The 19,255-nt window shown below is 47.8% G+C and overlaps 1 protein-coding gene across 1 annotated transcript; it reads left to right on the top strand.

Annotated features, from left to right (window-relative positions):
- The first annotated feature begins 3,748 nt into the window (after nt 1-3,748).
- DOLPP1 (dolichyldiphosphatase 1) lies at nt 3,749-18,648 on the top strand. Its single transcript, XM_069873234.1, has 8 exons — nt 3,749-3,873; nt 12,032-12,132; nt 13,736-13,820; nt 14,090-14,189; nt 15,030-15,128; nt 16,418-16,546; nt 17,460-17,549; nt 17,880-18,648. The coding sequence occupies exons 1-8, from the start codon at nt 3,798-3,800 to the stop codon at nt 17,914-17,916; spliced, it is 717 nt and encodes a 238-aa protein (XP_069729335.1). The 5' UTR covers nt 3,749-3,797; the 3' UTR covers nt 17,917-18,648.
- The last annotated feature ends 607 nt before the right edge of the window (nt 18,649-19,255 follow it).

Consider the following 19,255-nt stretch of genomic DNA (forward strand, 5'->3'; position numbering starts at 1 on the left):
TCTGCCTTGTTGTATCTCCGGGATCAGTGTGGCTTTGAAGAGCACGACTCATGCTCTCATACAAGGAGGTGGGGAAAGCAGGATTTTATCGACCCCTCTTCAGTAGAACATTCCTCTGCCATATCTGAAACTAATGAATGTAAACTCGTGCCTGTTTTCTCTTGATTTCCTAAAGGTATACAAATCTGTTCTTGTTTTGTGTCTTTCTTTTTCTTTGCAGCTGTTTTTTTAACACCTTTACTCTTAGGATGTGGGCATTACCGATCAAATAAAACTTTCCTTCCTGATTCTGGTTTTTGTTTCTAAATTTCCTGGTGAGACTTGCTAGGAACTCAACTCTTTGGTTTCCGATTTAGGTGACAGTTGTGGTGACACCCCTGGTGCTGGAGTTGTAGTATAAAACAAGGCTCACTGTTTCCTAGAGTCAAGATGCTGAAGTCACAGCATGTAAGCGTAAGGGTTTGGTTTGCATGAGGAGCCTTCCAGGTTCTACTGGAGACAAGTCCATAGATTAAACAGGCTATAAAGTGAACTAAACCCGTGCTTTGAGCATGGTTGAAAACGGTGGGTTTTTGTTTTGCAGATTTTTCTCTTTCTGTGGTGGTTTGATTGTGTTTGGGTGTGGTGTGGGTAGCAGACTGCGATGAAGTGATAACAGAAATCCCAGTAAGGAGCAGAGTCTCTTAAACATTGTCCAAGCTCTTGTTGCATACTTATCAGCCTCCCAAACTATGCGAAAGAAACCCAGAGTCAAGACTGTGGGTTGATATCAGAGATGCCCATCTGCTGAGCAGTGTGGGAGACTCATCTTCTCGTTCTTCTGAAGCGATTGCAGCATGTTTAAATACTTTCATTTTTGAATAATATAGAAACCAGACTGAATCAGATAGGCTGTTTGCTTCTACGGTGATTAAGAGTTCAACCATATGATTAGAAATAAAAATAAGCCTGAGTTGTCATTAATGCAAGCCTGTCAGGAGCGATGATATATGCAAATAAAGCGTTCATTAACAGGAAAATTTTTCTCTGATGCCACACCCTGCAGGTTAGTTGCAAGAGTTAAAAGGGGTTTATCCTCGTTTCCATGGTGTCAGACTGTATACTCATTACAGCTGCAGAGCAGCTTTGTGCTTTCTCGAGCTGAAGGAACAGAGCAAAGGCTGCTCCGTGTATTGACACTTTCTTCTTGTGTTCAGGAAGGAGTGGGTGAATACAGCAATGAAGCCCACAATTTTCCCTACTTGTCATGGTACATAGATCAAATGTAATCCACTCTGCCAGCATAAGTCTATATTCAATAGCTTGGAAAGGAGGAGATTTATTTAACTCGAATAATGAAAGCAGTAAATCACTCATGCTACCTTGTAGCAGTCATCTGCAATGAACTGAACTTCTGCAGTAAATATTTGCTCTTTCTTTCCAAATAATATGACTTCAATGCTATTTTTCTTCCTGCAATGCCAGGGAAAGTGTCACCTTTGAAGAGGCTGTTGAAATTAATTGGACAGAGGCATAATTGCTCTCTGAAAACAAGTGTATTACAACAGCAGGAAAAGGAGTGAGTGTTCTTGGGGTTCTGAGATCTTAGTTTATGGTGAACATGCTAAGGGATAAAAATCGTAGTCCATGTGCTGTCCTGACATATAAATTAAAGGCAACCCCTTGGCTACATTTATCGCTTCCTGCGCTGCTCTTGCATATTTATTTTTCTTTATCTTTTAAAATTGAATTAACTTTGACAGCTAGGTCAGAAGCTGTATTTGCCTTCTACAGCCTTTTCTGTGCAACGCTGCTCATTTATCTGACTTTTGAAGTGCTGTGCTGTTTGTGTTCTGCTTTTTTACCGGGCTCTGCTGGTAAGTATTATTCTCTGGTCTCACACATGGGAACATTCATTTTGGTTTGATCTCCAAAGTGGGCGTTTTCAGTGGCCAAAGGAATATTGGGTTGCCTCTCTGAGCAACCTGGGCCAATACCTCACCACTCTGTATGAAAAATTTCTCCTTAATATCTAATCTAAAGTTCTCTTTTAGTTTAAAACCATCACCCCTTGTCCTGTTGCTACAGACCCTGCTAAAAAGTTCCCCCCCATCTTTCTTATCAGTTCCCTTTTAAGTATTGAAAGGCTGCAAAAAGGTTTTCTTGGAGCCTTCTCTTCTCCAGCCTGAAGAACCTCAACTCTCCCAGCCTGTCCTCGTACAGGAGGTGCTCCAGCCCTCGGATCATCTCCGTGGCTTCCTCTGAACCTGCTCCAACAGATCCTTTCTGTGCTGAGGACTCCAGAGCTGGATGCAGGGTTCCAGGTGTGGTCTCACCAAAGAGAGGAGCAGAGCATTCTATGACTCTATGATCTTCTCACCCTTGAAAAGGTGATGGGAGAGAAGGGTTGGGTTTTATTCACCAGTGGGGCAGCCCCTCACCACAGTAATGAAAGCAGTAAATCACTCCTGCTAACTTGCAGCAGTCGTCTGCAATGAACTGAGTTTCTGCAGTAAATATTTGCCCTTTCTTTCCAAATAATATGACTTCAATGCTATTTTTCTTCCTGCAATGCCAGGCAAAGTGTCACCTTTGAAGAAGCTGTCTGCTGGAGTCCCCTCTGCAGCCTTTCCCCAGCTCAAAGGTGAGGTCAGGCACGGCTGGAGCCAAAGCTCCAGATCAGCAAGAGATTTGACTGCTGTGATGTTCATAACATTAAAACGAGTCCTTGGAAAGTAACAGAATATGCATAAGATTTCTGGGACAATTTATCCATGTGATGGGGAAATCCAACCTGTCCCAACTCTCATCTCCCTGCACAGGATTGATGGGGATCACTCCCTCGCCTTGCCCTGCCCTGGTAAAGGATTCTCCCTTTCTAAAACTCCAAAACAAGCTTTAGAGAGTGTATTTTACTAGCATTTTCAGTGTCACTCGTAGTGATGGGATGAGGGGGAACGGCTTTAGGTTGGAGGGAGAAGATTTAGATTGAATATTAGGAAGAACTTCTTCACGGATTGGGATCACTCCCTCGCCTTGCCCTGCCCTGGTAAAGGATTCTCCCTTTCTAAAACTCCAAAACGAGCTTTAGAGAGTGTGTTTTGCCAGCATTTTCAGTGCCACTTGTAGTGATGAGATGAAGGGGCTTTAGGTTGGAGGGGAAAGATTTAGAGTGGAAGAAATTTTTCATGGATGGGGATCATTCCCTCGCCTTGCCCAGCCCTGTTAAAGGATGCTTGCTTCCTAAACCTCCAAAACGAGCCTTAGAGAGTTTCTTTTGCCAGCATTTCCCTTGTAGCGATGGGATGAGGGGGAGTGGCTTTAGGTTGGAGGGGGTAGAATGGCTTTAGATTGAACACGAGGAAGAAATTCTGCATGGATGGCGATCACTGCCTGTTGCCCCGCCCTGATAATAAGATTATCGCTTTCTAAACGGCTCGTATCGCGTTTATCAGCCACCGCCGGGGCTCCTAGAGGCTCCTAGAGGTTCCTAGAGGTTCCTAGAGGTTCCTAGAGGGTCCCAGAGGAGTCCCACAGGCTTCTCATCGCCGCTCCCCTTGCTGTTCCCTTTCCCGCCCCCGCCCCTTCCCCAGCGCCTCACGTGATTGGCCGAGCCCCGGCCGCGCCCTCCCCTGGGGCAGCGGCTGCGGCCGCCGATTGGCTGAGCGGCTCCCGGGCTGCGGTTTTGATTGGGCGGCGGCCCGGCCTGCGCCTCCTGCCATTGGCTGGCGCCTCCCCGCGCCCCCGCCCATTGGCTGCGCCTCCCCCTAAGCGCGTTCCCATTGGCCGGCGCGGCCCGGCCCGGTATCCGGGTAAAGATGGCCGCAGTCGGAGAGTGCTCGCTCCCAGCTCCGTGGCGGCCGGTTTCTCTCACCCACGTCGAATATCCCGCAGGTAAAGTCACGGTTTTATCTCAGCCCGGTTGTCCGGGTCGGCCGTTCCGCTCCCGCCTCTCCGCGACGTCTCTGAGGGCCGGGCGGGAGGCTGCCAAATAGTGAGCCATTGAGCAGCCGCCGCGCGTGCGCGCTGGGGAGGCGGCGGGAGCCCCCCGCTGCCAGATAGTGAGCCGGGGGGTCCCGCATGCGCTTGGGGGGCGGGCTCCGTCTCCCCCGGGGCCGCCCCTCGCTGCCCTCCCCTCCCCACAGCGCTGCCTCGTCTCCCTTGCAGCCCCCCCTGCAGCCCTGGCCACGTGTGGCTGCCCTTGGGCATCGGGGCGGCAGCCACGGCAGCGTGACGGGGCCAGGGGTCCCCTCTCTGCTGTCCCCCCCAACCTTTGTGCTGCCCTACAGCCCCTGTGCTGCCCCATAGCAGCGTGACGGGGCCAGGGGTCCACTCTCTGCTGTGCCCCACAACCTTTGTGCTGCCCTACAGCCCCTGTGCTGCCCCACAGCAGCGTGACGGGGCCAGGGGTCCTCTCTCTGCTGTGCTCCACAACCTTTGTGCTGCCCTGCTGCCCCAGAGCAACGTGGTGGGGCCAGGGATCCCCTCCCTGCTGTGCCCCATAGCCCCCAGTGCTGCCCCACAGCCCATATGCTGCCCCACAGAAGCGTGGTGGGGTCAGGGGTCCCCTCTCTGCTGTCCCCAGCAGCCCCTAGCGCTGCCCCACAGCAGCGTGACGGGAAAAGCGGTCCTCTCTCTGCTGTGCCCCACAACCTTTGTGCTGCCCTATAGCCTCTGTGCTGCCCCACAGCAGCGTCGTGGGGCCAGGGATCCCCTCCCTGCTGTGCCCCATAGCCCCCAGTGCTGTCCCACAGCCCATATGCTGCCCCACAGAAGCGTGGGGGGGTCAGGGGTCCCCTCTCTGCTGTCCCCCAGAGCCCCCAGATCTGCCCCACAGCAGCGTGAGGGAGTCAGGGGTCCCTTCTCTGCTGTGCCCCACAACCTTTGTGCTGCCCTACAGCCCCTGTGCTGCCCCAGAGCAACGTGGTGGGGCCAGGGATCCCCTCCCTGCTGTGCCCCATAGCCCCCAGTGCTGCTCCACAGCCCATATGCTGCCCCACAGAAGCGTAGTGAGGCCAGGGGTCCCCTCCCTGCTGTACCCCACAGCCCATATGCTGCCCCACAGAAGCGTAGTGGGGTCAGGGGTCCCCTCTCTGCTGTGCCCCACAGCCCCAGTGCTGCCCCATGGCAGCATGATGAGGCCAAAGGTTCCCTCTCTGCACTGCAGCAGTGTGGTGGGGCCAGGGGTCCCCTCTCTGCTGTGCCCCGCAGACCCTGTGCTGCCCTATAGCAGCATGGTGGGTTTAGGGGTCCCCTGCCTGCACTGCCCCACAGCCCCCAGTGCTGCCCCACAGCAGCGTGGTGGGGTTAGGGGTCCCCTCCCTGCACTGCCCCACAGCCCCAGTGCTGCCCCACATTAGAGTGGTGGGGCCAGGGGTCCCCTCCCTGCACTGCCCCACAGCCCCAGTGCTGCCCCACAGCAGCGTGGTGGGGCCAGGGGTTCCCCTCTCTGCTGTGCCCCACAGCCCCTGTGCTGCCCCACAGCAGCGTGGTGGGGCCAGGGGTCCCTTCTCTGCTGTGCCCCACAGCCCCTGTGCTGCCCCACAGCAGCGTGGTGGGGCCAGGGGTCCCTTCTCTGCTGTGCCCCACAGCCCCTGTGCTGCCCCACAGCAGCATTGTGGGGTCAGGGGTCCCCTCTCTGCTGTGCCCCACAGCCCCTGTGCTGCCCCACAGCAGCGTGGCGGGGTCAGGGGTTCCCTCCGTGCTGCGCTGTCAGGCACGCAAGTGGGAGCAGGACCCGTGGGTGAAGAGTCTGGAGAACAGGTCTTACGAGGAGCGGCTGAGGGAACTGGGGTTGTTTAACCTGGAGAAAAGGAAGCTGAGGGGAAACCTCACTCTCTGCAGCTCCCAGAAAGGAGTGTGTAGTGAGGTAGGTGTTGGTCTTTTCTCCCAGGTAATAAGTGATGGGACGAGAGGGAACAGCCTCAAGTTGTGCCAGAGCATATTTAAACTGGATATTGGGAAATACTGCTTAACTGGAAGGGTTCTCAGGCACTAGAACCGGCTGCCCAAGGTAGTGGGGGAGTCACCTAGAGGTGTTTAAAAAGATGTGTAGATGTGATTGGGTTTATGGCTGGACTTGATTATCTTAAAGGTCTTTTCCAGCCTAAGCGGCTCTGTGATTCTGTGATCTGGGTCGATGCTGGAGGTCTGTCTCGGTATGTCCCAGGGATAGTGAGCCCTGCTGTGCCCTCACGGCACCAGGAGCTGTGCCAAGGCAGCTCAGTCCCTGGGTTGGGCTTGGCTTCTATGTTCTTCTGCCATTCCTCTTCTCAAATATATTAATGTGAAAGCCTGGGGGAGATGGTGGAAATAATCTTTCCAGTACCAATATATTCATTTTTGTATCCTCTGTCCTTATTGGAACCTGGCAGTACGTAGAGTGTCCTGTTTGTGGGATTGGATTGAGAAATGAAGGTGGTTGGAATTGCTGTGCAAGGGTTATCTGTCAGACCTTAAAGAGTGTGACCTAGCATGATTATTTTCCTCTCTGCATTGAGTGTCTTTATACTGGCTGATGAAGATGGTGGTTGTGTAGAGGGGGTAAATCACCACTGAGATTTGGGTTATGTATTGAGGGGATTTGTCTTGGATAAAACATGCAATTATGGAAGCCTGTAAAGTGGTGACAAAAGACTAAAACATTAAAACAGCTGGAGGTACAAAACTGTCCAGATTTGTTGTGGTCTAGAGAAATGAGTTGCAGGAAGATGATAGGTCCGATACTTTTACCTGGATTTCGGGAAAGTGCTCCAACTTTGCTAGGAAAGCGATGTACGGCTGAAGTCCAGATCCATAAAACTGCTAGATAATGTATATTTATAAAACAGTGATGTTGGCAGTCTGCTCAGCACCATAGAGTTAATGGAGCCTTGTGCTGAGAGAGAGGGGTCGGAATGAGAAATAGATCCTGCTTTTACCTACATACATTATTAAGCTGTCTTGGCCTGTCAAGTGTTGTGTGGCAAACGTCTTTTGCTCTCGGCTGATCCTGGAGGCTGCTGGCCTGGAGCGCAGCGTGCTGAGCCGCTGTGGCAACTGGCTCTTAAAGTCTCACGTCTTTAAAGACTTCCACTGCAGAGCTGCTGTCATCCCAGCTTTCATCTGCTGAGAGCGATGGTCCCTCTCGCTGTGATCAGGTGAAAAGCAGTCACTGCTGATTTCTCTCTGGCAGATGAAGCCCGTTACTGGGCTTCTGCTTTAAATTGTGAAGGGTAGAGGTGTTTCCAACACGGTGCTCACCCTCCTTATCTTTACCTAGTATTTCCTTATCAATAGTGCAAAATACCTAGTGCCCGTCCTTATTGCTCGTGTGGCTGCTCTGTTCTCTGGAGCTTTCTGCGATGTCAGCTTTGAGCAAGATCAAGTGAGAAACAGGGGATGAACTGGTCTGAGTAGTGAGGTTGTGGAGACCCGGCTAAAACAAACAGTCCTCATAGTAAATGTCAAGATCGGGCATAGGGAGATGATCCTCACAACAGCAGTGATACAGGGCAGCGTGTTAAATGTGCTGCTGAAGAGGATGATCTTTAAATATATCATCCCGATACTTATTTCAGGAGTATCTGGTCCTGGAGCTTTTCTGGCCTGGTGTTGGGTTGCTGGCAGGTACGTGTTTCCAGTAATCAGCTGGAGATTGCATCAGGATTGCTAAGACCTTTGATGCATATTTAAAAGCTATGCTTTGAATATGTCTCCTTGCTCTTTGAACCCATTTCTGCTTTGGATCTCTCAGCGTCTTTGGCACTGAGCTTTGTAACTTAATGTGGTGGTTGTTTCTTCTCTGCTTTTAAGTCCACTGCTCAGTAATTTCTTCAAATGGCTCTCCGTTTCTCCATATCATTCATGACTTTCTAGAGCTGTTGTATCCTCTATTTTCCTTTTTCAGCTGAAAATTTGAGCTGTTTTGAAGCTTTCTGAGTGGCTGCTGTTTCGTTCTTGTTACCTTTGTTCCCTTTCTGTTTGCCTTCTCTGTGTTTGTTATCCCTTTTCAGAGTAACACCAGAATCACATAAGTTTTTGCAGTGCTGTATCAGTATCTTGTTTTAAAAATGTTGTTCTTGCCTTTTTGACAGCTGCAGAGTATTGGATTCTAATTCTGAAGGTATTGGCTCACGCTAAGCCTGAGGCTTCTTGTTTGATAACAGTTAAACTGAATCCTGTCATGTTGTGTGTATAATTAGGGTTGTTTTTTTCCCATATGCAATGCTTCACATGGGATGACTTTTTGTTGCAGGCTTAAAACTCATCTTCAGGGACTTCCTGTCTGCAGGGTGGATTTCACTGGAGAAACATTGAGTTCCTGGCTTGTTTGGGTTTTTTTATTATTATTTGGAGAAAAGAAAAACAACTTCCTCTCCTCAGTGCAGCTGGGATCCTTACAGCTCTGGGGCTTTCTGGGCCTCCTCTTACACTGGGCGATTCCTTTACGAAGAGAAACCTGGCGTGCGAGCACCTTTCTCTGCGGATTGACAAGGAACCTTCCCTTTTTCTCGGTGGCGGAGGGTGTTTGCCGCAGTCGGGCAGAGTTGGAGAAGCAGGTGTGCGGGATCCACTCACGGGAGCAAAGGTGCTCGTGCTGCGAGTGCCTCTGCTCAGCCGATCTCATTGCTGTCACTGCCAGCACGTGCTGCTTCTCTAGGAATGTTTATCCTGATAACCCTTGCTGTGATGTCTGTTTAGGACGTTAGCTCGCCAGTCAGGTCTTATTTCGTGGCTGAGTAATAGTGTCTGTGGAAAGAAGGAGATACCACTCGCTTCTTTGGCTTCTTTAACGCTGGGTTTAACGTTTAATCTTCCTGCAGAAATCTCATGTCTGATGTGTGCCTTTTATGCCAGAATTTAAAGCCTCCTGAAGGTATTTTTACTGTCCCCCAACTCGTGATACCAGGATATGCGCAAGCAGAGGAAATGAGGATCCATCATGAATATTTACTGGTGTAAACGCATGTGACATACATAGGCTGCGTGTTGTCTGCGCAGCTTGCACGCATGCATCTCGTCAGGAGCATCCGACAGCGGCAGCGCCACAAATAGATGCTTCAATAGGAAGCAGTGGTGGTAAAACTAGATTTTGTGGCAGGATGTGGTTAGAGTGCTGTCAATTCACATTTTTACATTCTATACAGGTTAAGCTTGGATGTTTCCACTGAAAGGATGCTGGGTAAAATGTTGAATTGGAGCAGAAGTAGATGATGAATGAAGGCTGAAAAAAATAGCGTGCTTCTGAGCTATGAATAGTGTTTCATCCTATTTATGCCTGAAAATGAGGTACTTGGGTTCTTTATTTTTGCATCTCAAGCACCAAAAGATGACCAGGGGAGGCTGGGCTTTAAAAAAGCAAAAGTAAAACCAAGCAAAATCCTGAAATGCATATTAAATAGATTTTCCTTTTGCATTTTTCCAGAGGTTTTAGCGGGCTCTATTCTTACTGGTTGGAGGAATTGCTCTAAAATTCCTGAGTTTAGTAAAGTGAAGAAAAATTAATTAAAAAAAAAGGTGGTGGGGACATGTTTTGGATCTGAGTGGACTGCAAACTGTCAGCTCTCCTGCAATTCTCCTTTCCGTGGGAATAAGTCTCCGGGTGCACTGGAGCATGAGAAGAGTGGGTAGGAGTGACACAAGTAATCACGCTCTGAGGCCCCAGCAGCACCGTGCTGGCCTTTCTCTCAGAGCTTGCTTTGCCTTCTTCACTGGGGATTTCCCATCAATTTGGAGCTGCTGTAGCTTGTGCCACTCTGCCTTGAATCTCTAATCTAGCGCATACGTTTCTGATGGCATTAGTGCGTTCCTGGGGTAGCTCCCAGGGCAGAGCAGAAGTGCACAGCTATCGATTTGCCTTCTCCCCTGGAAAAAACGGCTTCGGAATGTGATTCTGTTTGATTGCTGTCAGCTACAGCAATGTGAAATATGGTTAATGTTATCTCTGTTCTGTTCTAAATGGGCAGTTGAAATGTTTGTGTTAAGATTGCTGGAATAAAGGACTTGGTAGTCTGCCTGCAGGCAGCGTTCGGGAGCAATAATTTCTGACTCTCCAGCTCGTCTTTGAGTGCAGGTTTTGTGCAGGTGAAGTCTTAGGTGGCTTTGTTTATTTGTTATAGAACATAATAGAGAAGCTTGAGTTTGATAGAGGTAATGCTATTACATTTAAATACTACTTCCTTAAGTATTCTTCCACCATCTACAGAAGAAATGGAACCCCCTGAGAAGACAAAGAGTCTGATTTGGTTTTCTACTTGACAAAATTAGGGCTTTGAGTCTTGAAATGCAGAGCCTTTATGTGCCATGGATGAAGAGTGAATGACTTGAAACACGGAGATTCTTCTATGAGGAGCTGTCTTCCATTGGTAACACTGGAAACAAAACTATCGGGGATGTGTTCCTAAGGCTTTCAGGGAGGTGTTGATTGCCTGGTGGCTTGTCTTGTGATTCCCCTCATCATTTGAGACCAGATTACTTACGTTGAGAGCTTGATTTGTGTAAAACCACAAGGAGTTTGATTCTCCATTACCAGGTAAAGGGCTTGCATCCACTTGGTGTAACTGTAACCCGTGGCTGTTCTGCTCTGGGGGCATTTGGAACCTGCCTGATGCAAGGCTAACCTGCCCTGGTGCAAGAAGGGTTTCAGATTCAGTGTCTTGTGATGCTTTTCAGGTTAAAACCAAAGTAGAACGTCGCTGCAGTGAAAATCCGTCATCCTTGGGGGTTTTGTCCTCCAACTCTTCCTAGTTTCACCAGTGAAACTAGGAATCCTTGCTGATTGCGTTGCTGTTCTCAAATCTAACCCGGCGTTTGGAATTCGGGAGGGATCTGCGTGCTGTACCTGATGTAACCACAACCATGTGCCAATACCATCAGCAGAGTGAACTTTGTAGCAGTGCAATAACTGTTTTTTTCCGGTTCCTGTATTTGGCGGCGGAGGTTAAGGTCTGGTTTGCCAAGTGCTGTTTTAAAATGTGGGTGCGTGGGCTGGGGAGACTCAGTCTCTTGCAGTAGAATTGATCTAGGAATGAGTCCAATGCTCAGCCTTGCAGAGGCATCCTGTTTCCTTTCGAGAGGAGAGAGGATGGATCAATTTTTCTGTGGGGGCTGATCCTGTTGTGCTTGGTGATGGGGTGGAGAAGATATGGTCTCTGAGAACCCAATATAAGAATTTCCCTTTTTTTTAAGCTGCTCACAGGGTTCACACCGCGTTGTTGTAGCGACTGCTACCTCTCTGGTAGTTTGTTCTCACTCTTATGATGTTAGGCGCCAATCTTGGAGCAAAATTACTCTTGAGTTTTTGTTTCCTTGGAGTTTATGCTGACATCTCTCCAAATACTATTGTATTTTGTCCAAGAGAAATGGAGACTGAAATGTATAGTTGTTCTGTCTGCTTGTTTCTGTGGCTGTGACAGCTCAGGATGAAGCAGATGGTTTTGAGGTGCCTTCTCTGCCCCCTGTCCTCCCTGGGGGATGAAGCTTGTTGGCTATTTGAGGTGGAGGCTCAAAGTCACTGGATTGATACTGGCTTAAAGAGCAGAGTCTCCTTCTTTTATCTCCTTTTATGTTTAGCTTTTTATTTCCTCCCCATTTTGCTAATGCTAGTGTTCGTGCAGACACATGGTGAGACAGATTAGGGAGCTGATCCAGCTGAAAACTAACCCATTTTAGTAAGGGAGTGGGAAAGGATTTGTTTGGGGAGTGCTTGCTGGTAATTGCTGGCGCAGGGAGGTGATATGAATGAGGGGGAGGGAAAGATGCTGCCTCTTTTCCAGCAGCCTGTGCTTATGTTGGATTAAAGTGATTCTGGGCCCACACCCATAGTCGCCGTTGTAAATTGTCTGGTGGCAATCTCTGCTGAATGATGCCAAGCTCCTCTCTCTCGAACCTGCGTGTGAGCACTGCTGCCTCCTTGCCTCCGCTCCTCAGGAGCAGTCGGTGTGCAAGGTGAAGCAGGGCTGGGTTTGTCCCTCTTCTCTCAGTGGTTTGGAGCCCTGACTGACCCATTCTCTGGTGGCAGGTGGTATGTGTGAAGTTCAAGCTGATTTGTTTCTCTTGTTTGTTTCCCTAGGTGATTTCTCTGGTCAGCTTTTAGCTTATTTGAGTCTTGGTCCGATATTCATTATTGTTGGCTTTGTAACACTCATCATATTCAAGAGAGAGCTTCACACGGTGAGTCCTTCTCTCCCTTCCCAGCTTTTCCTTATGAAAAAAGTCTTTCCCTTTGTCACCTGGTGCTCCTGTATTCGCATTTCTTTTTCTGCCTTTAAAGAGCAGGCTTAGGTGAGGTGATTTTTCTGCCAAGGAGCAGCAGGAGACGCTTAACACCTGCACCATTTAAAGACTGCTTAGCCTTTGCTGACTTCTCTGTTACTCTGTGGTGTGTTTTGGGCATTATCTGTCCAAAAACATCAATGGAGCTGACTGAGGAGCTAAATAAAGCTGCTGCGGAATGGGAGCGCTCCCAAGATCCAGTAGGATGGTAGCACTGGTAGATCCCTGCAAGATGGGCAGCGTGTGCAGGGGATGGTGTCTGTAACTCAGTGGGATGTGCTGTCTTTGCACAGTGCTGAGGCAGAAAATGGGATATGAAATAAAACCTACAGAATCCCAAGGTAGCAGGTCTGTCTGTAAGGGCTGATTCCCAGCTGTGCATCGAATATCAGGGCCAGAAGAGACTCTTGCTTCTGTCCAGGTGACCAAATGAGGCATGTTTTTTGTAATACAAAATGCTTTCTGTGTGTTCTGACAGGTAGTTGGGAATCGGGGTCATGGATAAATTCCCTTTAGGAGGTGTAAACCATTTGTTGCATTTGCACTCAGGAAACAGATGAGATCGGGCCAGTGAAAGGATTTTGGCAGCAGATTTCTGATCAAATGTCATGGGAACCAGTGGCTCAAGGGACCTGGGGATGGGACTTTGAGGTTACGAAGCTGATGATAGTTTGGCTATCCAAAGGCTTCTTGTTGACCCAAAAGGGAGAATAAGCCAGAGTAACTATTGCACAGATTAATAGTTGGTTTTTTTTAATAGAGGAGCTTGTTAGGTGTTAGTGAGGAGGCAAGTGCTGAGTTGATTCCTAGTTCTTTGTGTGGGAAATCACCATTGAGCTGGAGAGCTGTTAGCTGGTGTGCAGCAGCTTGACCCACAGCTCAGGACACTGGAATGGGACTGAGCACTAAGGAGGCAGAGTGTCATTGATCATGGCAGCAGGACTAATTTAGGAGAGGTGTATGGACTGTGGAATTGGAGAGTAAAAATAAACTCTACCCGTCTGGCTTGGTTCAGAATGTGACTTCGTTTTAGACTGAAGACAGTGAATTCAAGATTAAAATGTTCATAGAGGGGAATAGCCAGAAAGCCTAAAAAATGACCTTTTTTTAGCTATTTGCCCAAATAACAGTCTGTGCACTCCCCCTGTTGGTCGTCGTGGAAAGACAATCCTGTAAAACCTGTCCTGGTAAAAAATGTCACTTTACACACTTGCTGGTAGAGCTCTGCTAACGCAACTGCTATTGAGCATGGTATTTGTCTCTTTCTGTGTTATCATTTGCTGAAAACTTGCATGTTTGTAATGTGTTGCCAAAGACACAAAATGAGCTGAAAAAAAAATGCTTTTCTTCCTCAGGCAGAGAATTTTGAAGCTGTTGGTTTTAACTGTAGTAATCAAAAAAGAAAATTAGAGAGAGATGGTTTGGGGTTTTGTCAACAGAGGGAGCCTGGTAAGTAGATGAATCTTTTAGATAGGATGACGTGATTGTCTTGCCTTCACAGATCTCTTTCTTGGGAGGGCTGGCATTCAACGAGGGAGTGAACTGGTTAATAAAAAACGTTATCCGTGAGCCTCGGCCCTGTGAAGGTATGGTATGGCCTGTCGGTGTCGCAGTCTTGGTTGGGTTTTGAGTGGAATGCTCACTGCGGGGGGGTTAGAGGGTGTTTCCCCCTTTGCCTCGTGTTGGCTTTGGGTGTTTGGGTGTCAGAGGGCTGCCAGAGCCATCTGAGCAGAGACGTGTCCTGTGGACTCGTGCACTCGTGCTCCAGCAGAGTGATCTGGCTTCACATCTAGATTGTTCCAGCTGCTACGTGCAGAGTAGACCTTGACCATACTCTTTCTTCTTCTCTTCCCAGAAGCCCATTCAACAGTGACCACAAAATATGGGATGCCGTCCAGCCACTCCCAATTCATGTGGTTTTTCTCTGTCTATTCTTTTCTGTTCCTTTATTTAAGGTAAAAATTCTATGTCAGGTTTTGGCTGTTAATTTGTTGAAACACCTCAAATGGATGGCTCCCTTGCTGTGTGCCTCCTAAATGGAATAATGGGATTGAATCAGAGGACTGCACACTTTGCTGTGGCTGGGCTGGATGGAGCATGTCTGTCTCAACCTGAGTGTAGGACTGTGGTTATCCTGACTGAAAACTGAAGGGTATGGGTGGGCCTCTGATGCATATCTGGGTACAAGTCTCCTGACTTGCTTTTCTAAGCCATGGTGATCCACCAGCGTGAGGAAAAAGTTGGGGGGGATAGGGAGGAGGAAAGAATTGCTGCTTTCTCATGTGTCTACTTGGTTTTGATAGTGGGGTTGTCTGCAATCTTTTAGGTAATACCTGTGGCCCACTTGCATGACATTTTAGTTCATACCCCTACCAAGTACTGGTTTTATACGCTGTGCTGTGCTTTCCCGAAGTTCTTGCTGGGGCATGGCTCTGTCTTGTGTCTCCACGTGTGGAGGAAGACAAAACTCACAGTTCCTCTGAGCTTTGTGGACGATGGAGGGACTCTGACGTCTTGGCTCCCTGTTGCATATGCTCAGCATGTGCCTTTCTCATCAGTCGCAGTAATTGTGAGCATTCTGCCTTCCATCACAGCAATCCCTGTTAACGGTTGGAGAAGGAGGTGTGTGGCTTTCTGGCTTCTCTGTCAGTGGGACTGATTGCTGCTGGGATGATATTGAGCTGCCCGTGATCCTGCTGGAGCAGAGCTTCCCTCCAGCTGTGGAGATAGTGAGAACAGAGATAAGGACTGCTCCACTCCCTGCCACTATGCTAATGGCTCTCCATCTCTTTCAGAATGCACCAAACAAACAATGCGAGGTTTCTGGATTTACTATGGCGACATGTGCTGTCCATCTGCCTCGTCACAGTGGCTTTGCTAGTCTCATATAGTAGGTATGGAGCAACTGTTTGTCTTATGCTCTCATACAGTCCTGTGGCCTTTACTAGTCAGCAGACCTGTCATTCCTTATCCTGCGCTTCTCACCTAACTCTTGATGACTGCATTGTACAAGTCAGAGCTTTGCAGAAGTTGCTGTGTTGCCATCAGGCCCTTCAGATAAGCAAAGATGGTGTTTCACGGAAGCATTTATAGGACCTGAGACCAGCTGAGCTTGCACCAGCTCCCCATCGGCTCTGTCGCCATGCTCTAGCCTCACTGCCTCGCCCTCCTTCCAGCACTAATCGTGGAAGTGTTATCCCATGCCTTGGCACACCAGCATCTGCAGCTTGCTACAGTTGGTCAGCGTGATTGTTTTGCTTGAGCGTTAGTGAATAAAAACAATTGTAGCTGTTCAACTGGCAGGATTGAGCGGTATGAGAGTGAATAAAGACAATGTAACTTTGATAATGATCTTTCCCCCCTTCATTAGATTTTTATAAATAAATAGATATACACACATATATAAAATGAACTCCAATGATTGGAAACCCAACAAATTCAGGGTAGAAGCAAGGCTAAGTTTTCCACAGGAAAACATTTGCCTATTGGCACAGCTGACCATACACCAGAGCTGGTTCCTCAGTCCTGGTTCTTTTTAAAATGCTGACAGGACAGTTTCACAAGGGTATATGTGGTCTAATTGAAATAAAAATTAATTTGAGGGAGTCTAGTGGCCTGCGCTGGGCAGAGGATCAGATAAGATGGTCTTAATGGCTTTGTGATACAGGAGTGAGAAGAATGTTGAATGTGACTCCATAGCTCTTGTGCCTGGTAACTGAACAGACCATTAACACAGTTTTCTGAGTGGCTGCTGTCACATTTGAGAGCATAGACAGCATTTTTGTTAAGATTTTGCTGTTAAAAGCCTTTAAGCCCCAGCTTTGGTGGCTTGGAGGGGACTTGTCCTCTCTCTGGCTTTGGAAAAGTCTCCTGTGAGAACCAACAGTAGTAGTTCCTCAGCTGACCCCAAGATACATGAAGAAGAATGTGGAGGGCTATTGAGTTAAGCTCAAGCTAGGAGCGCTCTAAGCTGAAACTGCTGTAGCAGGGAACACATTTTTTCCTGTCCTTTTTTTAATCCACTTTTTTTGCCAGCTTTTTAGTGAAAAAAGGTCAGATGTCCCTTTTAATATCTGGAGGAGAACTTGCTCAGAAACTCTGAGGGTCCAGTGAAACATCAGCCCTTGAATTATGACTCTTCTTGTTTTAAATCCTCTCTGGTGACTTTTCTCTTCCACTGCAGGGTTTATTTGCTCTACCACACCTGGAGCCAAGTCCTATATGGAGGTGTGGCAGGAAGCATTATGGCCATAGCCTGGTTTGCCTTCACACAAGAGATATTAACTCCTCTCTTCCCAAGAATAGCTGCGTGGTAAGTCTCTCTTTTCTGTGGAGGTTTCCTTCCTGTAGGTGTGCACTCTGTGGTTTGGTGTTTTGCTCATTAAACAAGTCCCTTGCACTGAGCTGGTCACACAGGTGGAGTGGAATTACCTGGCAAAGGAAAGTTTTCATTATCACTTAATGTGAAAATTATACCCTGTATCCGAAACAAAACAAACGCAAAGATGCTTCATTCTCTAGGATTTTAGTTGTAGCTGTGCAAACCCTGACTGTCCAGCCTGGGCTGATGGTTGAACATGATCTTAAAGGTCTTTCCAAACCTTTGATCCTCTGATTCTGTGAATGGGCTGCTCAGACTGCTATGAACATAGAATCATAGAATCACCAGGTTGGAAAAGACCCATCGGGTCATCGAGTCCAACCATTCCTGTCAAATACAGCCTAAATTAGAGATGTCAGAAATGAGAATCCCTGTGTTCCTTTCCAGTTTTGCCTACTGACTGTTGTGTAACCTGCTTGTTCCTCTGTTTTCTTGTGCGTGTGTATACGAAGGATCGCAGATCCTTGCCTGATAGGGGTGATACAGAGAAGGGATTTAAGCAACTGTTCAGTTTGTAAGGCCCTACTCAAGTTACGAGATATGGCAGAGCGCTGGAGAAGCTTTCAAGCAGAACAGACCTTTCTTAATGAATGTTTGATGACTTGGTGAAATTGCAAAGCCATTTAAATGTAATGTAGTCTGAAATATTGTATGAGGAAAGAAAAGAAACCTGTATTTTTAAAAAATCCAATGTAACAAGGAACTCCTTGCCCAGACTGAAGGGCGATAGAACGGTAGTGTTAAGTCTGGAGCAGTTTTTGTGCTATTTTTTTTATTTTGATCAGAAAAGTGGAGAAAAAAATCTTAATTATTTACCCCTTTCCCCCTCCTTGTCTGTTTCCAGGCCAATTTCAGAGTTCTTTTTAATCCGAGATACCAGCCTCATCCCGAATATCCTGTGGTTTGAATACACAGTCACGAGAGCAGAGGCGAGGTGAGTGACCCTGCGGGTGGAGGAGCTGGAGATAGTTCCAACCCAAACTGTTCTGTGATTCTCTTATTCTATGATGGTTGGACTCGATGATCCGGTAGGTCTCTTCCAACCTGATGATTCTATGATTCTATGTGAGCTTGTGCTCACACTTAAAACACAGTGGATGTTCTAGGGCTGAAAAGAGTAAGGACTGATTGATCTCCCTGTAGGGTGTGCGAGGGGCAGGTTTATTTTGTGTGGAACTATTAGAGCCTTATTTTAACCCGCTGGTTGTTTACCCTGCGATAGGGCTGGGGTCCTCTCTCACCTTGCTCTCTGTTGCCCTTACAGAAACAGGCAACGCAAGCTGGGTACGAAGCTCCAGTGACTCGGGAAGCGTGAGGACCAGAGCGCACGTTTTAACGGAGATGGCGAAGAGCAGAGACCTGGGAGCAGCAAGGAGCCTTTTAACAAACGGACCAAAGGAACAGGCAGGGACCATACCCAAAACCTGAAAGCCTTTGCTCTGCTTTAGCAGCTAGCTGGATGCTCCCTGATGCATGTGGGACTGTGCAGGAGTGGAAACTCATTTTCAACACCGATGCACATTGCTGGCTGGAATGTTCCCATCATGTCTACGTCAGGGGAGGGGGGAGAAAATGCCTGGTGTTGTGTTCGGGGGAGGGAAAACCAAAAACGAATCCTTTCTGTGACTTTTTTTTTTTTCAGCATGAAATACACACATTATTTATTTATTTTTTTAAATGGAACTATTGTTTTTGGGGTGGGTGAGGCATTGTGTGTTTTGGGTTTTGCTTTTTGTTTGGGTTTCTCTTTCTGGAAGAGGATGACAAAACTAATCTCCAATCGATCATGCATAAATAGGGCTTTTAATTTTTAAGAACTTCTTAAGAGGGAGGGGAACTGTGACGGGGTGACTTAGGCAGAAAGGGGAGGAAAGTGTCCTTGCCTTTTTGCAACTGGTTTGGGAGATAAAAATCAATTCCAACTGCACTTTGTACAGATGGAAAGAGAGACTAAAGATCTGATTTTTAACACTAGTGATGGTTCTGCAGGGAAGCCTGCACGGATACCAGTAAGGGGGAGTGTGTGTGTGTGTGTGTAAAACAAAGGAAAACCTGAAATATACTGACTATTCTTTTTTCCACTGCTGCTCCTGTTGTGTAATTAGCAAGAGTGTCTTTCTCAGAATCTCTTTGAGGTGGCAAGGCTATCGTACATATCTCACGTTTATTCCATCTCTTCCTTTATACTTGTATTACCTCAGGGTTGCTGTGATCTGTACAGCTACTGGACGCCCATGGATTCTAAGTGGTGCTGTTCTCCAGTGAGAGTCAGCCTAAAGCCTTACACAATTCACTCTTGAGCACTGGAGTTTATTTTTTTTTCTGTTAAAGGGAGGGATTTTTAAGAAAGAACAAAGTGATAAGTGTAAGTAACAAGGTGAATGAGCAGTAAGTGGCTCAGCTGCTGTCTGAGTCCTGTTAGAACCCAGCTGTGCACTCGAGCACTGAGCTTGTCCTGGCAGAGACTCCCACCAGTTATTGCAGTGGCTTGGTTGGGGTTCTGCAGCGGTAACCTTGAATTCCAAGCTCCTGCAAGCAAGTTTTGCATTCCATCCTTCTCCCATTCCGGTTTTCCGTGTGGCTGGTCAGCTCTCGGGATGCTGTGTCTCTGTGGGAGCGCGGCTGCCATCTGTGTGTGCT

The sequence above is a fragment of the Phaenicophaeus curvirostris genome, chromosome 20, assembly GCF_032191515.1.
Source record: "Phaenicophaeus curvirostris isolate KB17595 chromosome 20, BPBGC_Pcur_1.0, whole genome shotgun sequence".
Taxonomy (NCBI): Eukaryota; Metazoa; Chordata; class Aves; order Cuculiformes; family Cuculidae; genus Phaenicophaeus; species Phaenicophaeus curvirostris.

Bases quoted from the DNA above. Each gene is read 5' to 3' on its own strand.
- DOLPP1 (XM_069873234.1), top strand. From the start codon at position 3,798: ATGGCCGCAGTCGGAGAGTGCTCGCTCCCAGCTCCGTGGCGGCCGGTT. The intron at 13,821-14,089 runs GTATGGTATGGC...TTCTCTTCCCAG, and splicing joins TGAGCCTCGGCCCTGTGAAG to AAGCCCATTCAACAGTGACC. The intron at 15,129-16,417 runs GTATGGAGCAAC...CTTCCACTGCAG, and splicing joins TTGCTAGTCTCATATAGTAG to GGTTTATTTGCTCTACCACA.